We start from the raw sequence: 6,000 nt of genomic DNA, 5'->3' as shown, positions 1-6,000 counted from the left end.
CATCCACCTCAAATACCAACAAATATTATACACTTATCTTTAATTCTTTTTAGGTCTAATTTTTACACTATATGATACAAATATAAAGAGTGAAGTTCATATTTTCTTCTTCCATCTTTTAAATAAAGAGAAAGTATAGGGAGCCAATGGAGTATTTATACAATGTGTACAATAAGAGTATAGGGATGTTCGATTCACTAGCATATTAGATGTTTATTATCCCTGATACTCGAATGGTTATTTTGGATAGTATGAGTGTATTGTATTTAAGAAATTAGTAGTATTTTATTTTGGATATTCATTTTTTAATTTATATTGGACCCAATAAATAATTTATTGTACACATCGTACAAATACTCCATTGACTCTCTAGCGAGATTCTTAAACAAATTAGACATCAATTCTTGAGCACCATAGAATTTGTTTTTTTTTTTTTTTTCTATGCAATTGTTGCATAGTCATTCTATTCTCTTTTCATTTGAATAAAGTTGTATATGCACGTGGCTCACTAAACAAGCTCTTTAAACGTACATGATAGATACTAGATAGCTACGAACACGAACTTCCCTTCATTTTAGGACCCTTTATTATCCGACTAACTCTCTCAACTCTTGTTAACTAATTAACATCGCTCCAAACCCAATTACAACTCATCTGAACAAGCTTCAATATTAAGAATCTGGAAACTCGAAGACACATAGATAGTGCCGGATCCAACAACATCAAATCAATCATACAAAGCACACATGTTACCATACGAGACATTTCAACCACTAATAGCAACAACCTCTATCATGCACAGCATAATATATATAATAATCACATGAGTCTTAATTAATTAAGCATGCATCCTAATTAATCTCCATTTTTCTGAGGGGAACTTGATCTAAAGGCTTGTTGTGATTTGTGGCAGCAGCAGCAGGAGGAGGAGGAGGGTGTAGTTGATCAGATTTGTACTTGTACCTTGAGGCCCAGAAGATGTAGTTGAAGAAGTTAATGCAGCTAAGAATGGCCAAGAACCAATAAAACAAGTTGAGATTATTGTGATTCAAGTCAAAACCATGCAACCACCCTTGTTTACTAGGACTCACTCTTTTCGTAACACCATTTATGAGATTCACAAACACCGTGCTCAGAAAGTATCCAAGAGACATGGATAGCCACGTCAACGATGTTGACAACGATTTCATCCCCGAAGGAGCTTCTCTGTAGAAGAATTCCAACAGTCCCACAAGCGTGAACATGTCCGCAACACCAAATATAGCGTACTGGAACGAAAGCCAGAACAGGCTTATGGGGTTAGAAGGGTCTTTTCTCCCTCTCTCCCTTCTTTTCACCTCAACAATTGCAGCCACTGCCATTGAGATTGCAGAGAGAACAAGGCCTACGCCAACTCTCTGTAGTTGTGTAATTCCTGAGGGGTGGTTTGTGATCTTGCGTGCGAATGGGACGAAGAATAGTTCGTAAATGGGGACCAAGATGGTTATGAAGACAAGGGGTATAACGGGAATGGAAGGTGCTGGAACTGTTAGAGAACCCAGTTTGAGGTTCATTACATTGCCTTGCTGAACTGAGAATGTTTGAAGCTGTGCCAAGCATGTGTTCATTATGATGGTGCTTCCCACTATTGGTAGCATTCTTATTAGGATCTTCACTTCTTCTACCTGTGTTACTGTGCACACTTTCCATCTATCTGCCTTTGACTTTTCTGAAACAATCGCCGCTTTATCTAGGAACCTGATCATCATCATTAAAAGAAAATAATAAACTAATACTTTAATCAATATCATGGTTTAAAAGATTATTTCCAAAACGAAATATAAGCACGGTCGCTATCATGATTTAAAAGGCATGGAATGAGTGTTCAAAGATTATATAAAAGTTTAGTGGGCCCAACGTGTTGAATGAATCCTAACATGCGCAATTGCTGGACCAAGTTGTGTGTTTGTGTTTGGCTTTATCATTTCCAGAAAATTATTAAGTAAGCTTTTAATTTGTGCATGCAAGTTTGTTAACAAGTTATTAAGCAGCATAAGTGTAAAGCAGAGTCACCTAATCTGGTTGGTGTGTGCAATCTTCTCTACAGCAGCATCTTTGTCACTGATCTCATACAATTCTTGGTGTGATTCTGGCAGTGACAGCTTTCGGTTCTTAAAAGCCACAACAAGAACCTGAAGAATCCTCAAAATGGGGCTATCCCCAGGAGTTTTGATTCTATAGAATGGTTTTCCAATAGCAAGAGTGATGAATCCAATGGAGGAAGCTATGGTTATGATGAAGAATCCCCAGTGCCATGCTTTCTGAGTGCTGACCCAAACAACAGCAGTTACACCAGTGATTGCTCCAAGAGTTGAACTCATTAGAAGCCAGTTGAAGAAGCTTGCAAGAGCTTTTGCTTCACTTGGATCCTTGTCATCAAATTGGTCAGCACCAAATGCAGTCATGGAGCCTCTAACCCCTCCCACTCCCAATGCCAACAAGCACAGTGATGTGTACAACATCACTGCTATACCACCTTTCACACAGCTTGATTTCCCACATGCTTCTGGGTGTAAATGCCTTGAACCAGCTTGAACACTCAGCATTGCCAATGCCTAATTCATAGTTACATGTGAATATGAATGTGACATATCAGGTGTTAATTGTTTACTTTATTAGCTACTTACCATGACTTCAAGGGATCCAAAAAGCAAGCATGTGCTGAATCTGTTTAAGTATGTGTCTGAGATGAAGCCTCCAACAAGGGAAAGCAAGAAAGTTGAACCCATGAAGTTTGTGAGAGTGTTGGCTGAACTTGACAGATCAAAGTGCATCACCCCATAAAAGTAAAGCACTAGGCTCACCATGTTTGCCACAAATCCCATGTTGTCCAATGCTGACAACACTACACAACAACAGGAACAACACAATTAAAAGCCTTCAAGCAAAACAACACAACAGAATTAAAAGTTTTTTTTTTTCTTTTCTTTTCTTGCTTACCAAAGATGAACATGGAAGCCCTGAATCCACCTTTTTTTCTCTTCCATTCTGCTAGGAGCTTCTGTTCTTCTTTTTCCTCTTGGTCTGCCTGCATGACAAGATCAGGATTGGAAGTCATCAACCATATGTATGTACAATGAATCAAAGAAGGTGAAGAGATAGAGATTAGAGAAGCAGCATGGAATGAAGTGAAAGACTACTACACTAGGCTTACCATTCTTGAGATGTGAATGGAGAGTTTTAGAGTTTAGACAAGAATGTATGTGATAGATGTTCAAAGGAAATGGTGCTCTGTGAACATATAATTATAACCCAAAAAGGGAAGCTTCTGAGAAAAGCTCTATTTCAGAAAATGATGGTAAAGAGAGTAACTTTGAGTTCAGAAAAAGTAACTCCTATGGCCTTATTTTCATTGCCTCTTATCATTCACTTATTGTCCTCCATTCTATTTATCATGCTATGTGTCTCTTTTTTCAAATTCAAAAGGCAGAAATTTAGAAAAAGAAAATAAAAATATTGAGCTGTATTATTGATACAGAATCACGTATAAGGAGAAAACAAGTGGGTTTAAGGGGTGATAATTATGGATGCTAAATCAATCAAATTATTTTAATCAAGCCAACATAGTGCCCCACTCCTCCTAATACATATGCTTGTCTTTGTTGAACAATCCATTTCTAGCTACGTTATCAAATGCCTAAACAAGAAGCTTTCAGAAAAGTTGATGGGTCAAATTGAATTTGAAATGAAATATAGAAGAAATTTGCTAAACCTTTTCCCCTGCTTGATTTGATTCATAGCATGCATCATGTGATTAGGTGGTCATATCACACATTATCAAATTCATCAACTATATATAGACTTTAAAGTAGCATCATCATGCATATCTATATCACGTGGATTCTTATCATTTAGCTCTTAATTATTTTTATTCATTGTCATGAGAAAAAGACCTCTAAATAGAATTTGGTAGCTCTAAGAAGTTGAGTGTGTCAGTGTGAATTCTACTACTAATTGCATAGTTAAAGCTGTCAGCAACCTCGTGTGAAAGATTGGACCATTAACTCTCTCATCATACTTTACTTTAAAGTGAGGAATAATGAGGTTGAAACTTGTTCCTGCTATGGTCAAGCACCTTTGTCAGAAGGATACTATGCACATCATATTTTTTTTTCCTTGCCATGGTAATTTTTAAAACATAATATGTACCCTCAAGAAGGAAACACACAATCCATTTTGTCAAAGTTGACTTTTCCTTCCATATCCAAGGTGCAATTAATGTTAAAATTATAAAATGTATCTTAAACTCTAGAGATAAAACATTATAACAAATATTCAAAGTTGAAAGTTGAAAGCATTTGTCACATGGTACAGCTCAGAGTGTGTCTACCATGTTGTTTTTATAGAGCTCCAATGCTTGATAAAAGCCCCATGAATGTCACTTTCTCCCTCATATTATGGATATCTATCTACACTCTACACTCTACACTCTACATACAGGAACTGAGAGTTGTTTGTTTTTCCCTCTCTTTAACTTTACTTTTGCCTTGTGATCTTACTCTAGTGATATAGAGTATCCAATTCATCCGAAGTGTCTCTTTCAAAATAGCAGTCTAACTTGTAGTAGTATCTCAATCATGCTGAATCTTTTTTCGTTTAAGAATCACTGTCAACTGACAACAGAGTAACACCTTTTATTTCTATCTTCCACACTGTTATATGAGGCAAAAACGTGTAAGACTTGGTGTCACCCCCTTCATCTCCATACACCTTTTCTTTCATCTTTCAAGTTAAGCCATGCTCAGTTAAATCCTACCCTCACTGTATATTATTATGTCTTGTCCTTCACTACATTCATTCATGTATAATTAATATATATTTCATACCATGATCAAGATGCATCATTTGTTCCATCAGGGGTAATCATAATAAAATAGTAAAAAAATGGGGAGATAAATTATTAGCACTATTTGTAGCTATTGAAACAGGTAAGAGAAGTTACTAATGCTCTTTGCGTGTGGATGGAAATTTATTTCATGTGCGAATCAGTGACTAGTCTTTCATAGTGGCTGTTGAATGTTGATGCTTCTTCTCTACTTGGGATCAGAGACATAACATCATGGTCCTCACTCCTCACCAATATTCATAAAATAAATTAAATGTTCTTTTAAAAAAGTTTGATATATTAACCCTACCTTCCATGCCATGCATATGCTTTAACACCCGTTATTATCACTTCTTTCCCCACAAATTTGTTAGTGCTTTTTCCAAAGTGATTGAGTTCTCTCAATAAATTTCTGCTTGTAATAAATGTTATCTGATATCTCTTTCTTCCCTTCTCAACATGCATTGTGTTCACTGTATCGCTTGTTTTCAACCTCCACAATTCCATTATTGTTACTTTAATTGGAGGAATGTTTTCTTATTAGTTGGTGGGTGTGCATGTGAATCAATGATTAAGACAAATTTCGCTGGAAGTGACCAAAATATTATTAGGGGGAGAAAGAAAAAAAATTTATAAATGTGATCATTTAAACTTTAAACTCTTTCAAATTCAATGATGGAAAAGTGAGCTTCATCTGCCTTATCAAAGCTATGTTTTCTTTTTCTTTCTTTTTTATTTTTGGGTAGGTGGATAGCTATGTTTTAATTTCTCTACACAATTTTATTTTCCCCACCACACGCACATAATTTTTTAGTGAGACTGAGATTGATTGATTGAATATTGTCATGATTTAAAAATATCTTCCAAGATTTTAAATTCGGTTTTCTATCACCCAAAAAAAAATTTTCGGTTTTGTTTTCAAAGGCACAGGGACATCTAATTGACGCGCTAATTAAATATATCTATACAATTCTATAGCTATAAAAGGAATATGAAGAGTTTAATATTCAATTTTTTTTTTTCATTTTAATCTTATTAATAAAAATAATTGATATAATTATCATAAAAAGATGTCAAAAATATAATTATCAATTAAATTTTTTTTATTCATATTGTAGTTACTTTTTTATTCACAT

At 35.2% G+C, this 6,000-nt stretch overlaps 1 protein-coding gene across 1 annotated transcript; it reads right to left on the bottom strand.

Moving 5' to 3' along the window:
- Window positions 1-546: 546 nt before the first annotated feature.
- On the bottom strand, window positions 547-3,554 carry LOC107645996 (protein NRT1/ PTR FAMILY 4.6). Its single transcript, XM_016350164.3, has 5 exons — window positions 3,194-3,554; window positions 2,980-3,067; window positions 2,667-2,884; window positions 2,053-2,594; window positions 547-1,737 (listed from the first exon to the last, which is right to left on the bottom strand). The coding sequence occupies exons 1-5, from the start codon at window positions 3,194-3,196 to the stop codon at window positions 852-854; spliced, it is 1,737 nt and encodes a 578-aa protein (XP_016205650.1). The 5' UTR covers window positions 3,197-3,554; the 3' UTR covers window positions 547-851.
- Window positions 3,555-6,000: the final 2,446 nt, after the last annotated feature.

Source organism: Arachis ipaensis, chromosome B6, assembly GCF_059453495.1.
Source record: "Arachis ipaensis isolate K30076 ecotype BB chromosome B6, ASM5945349v1, whole genome shotgun sequence".
In the NCBI taxonomy this organism is placed as follows: Eukaryota; Viridiplantae; Streptophyta; class Magnoliopsida; order Fabales; family Fabaceae; genus Arachis; species Arachis ipaensis.
Note: the sequence above shows the minus strand (reverse complement) of the source record. Positions and strands in the feature narration are given on the sequence as shown.

Bases quoted from the DNA above. Each gene is read 5' to 3' on its own strand.
- LOC107645996 (XM_016350164.3), bottom strand. The intron at 2,885-2,979 runs GTAAGCAAGAAA...GTTGTTGTGTAG, and splicing joins GGCTTCCATGTTCATCTTTG to TGTTGTCAGCATTGGACAAC. The intron at 2,595-2,666 runs GTAAGTAGCTAA...ACTATGAATTAG, and splicing joins TTGGATCCCTTGAAGTCATG to GCATTGGCAATGCTGAGTGT.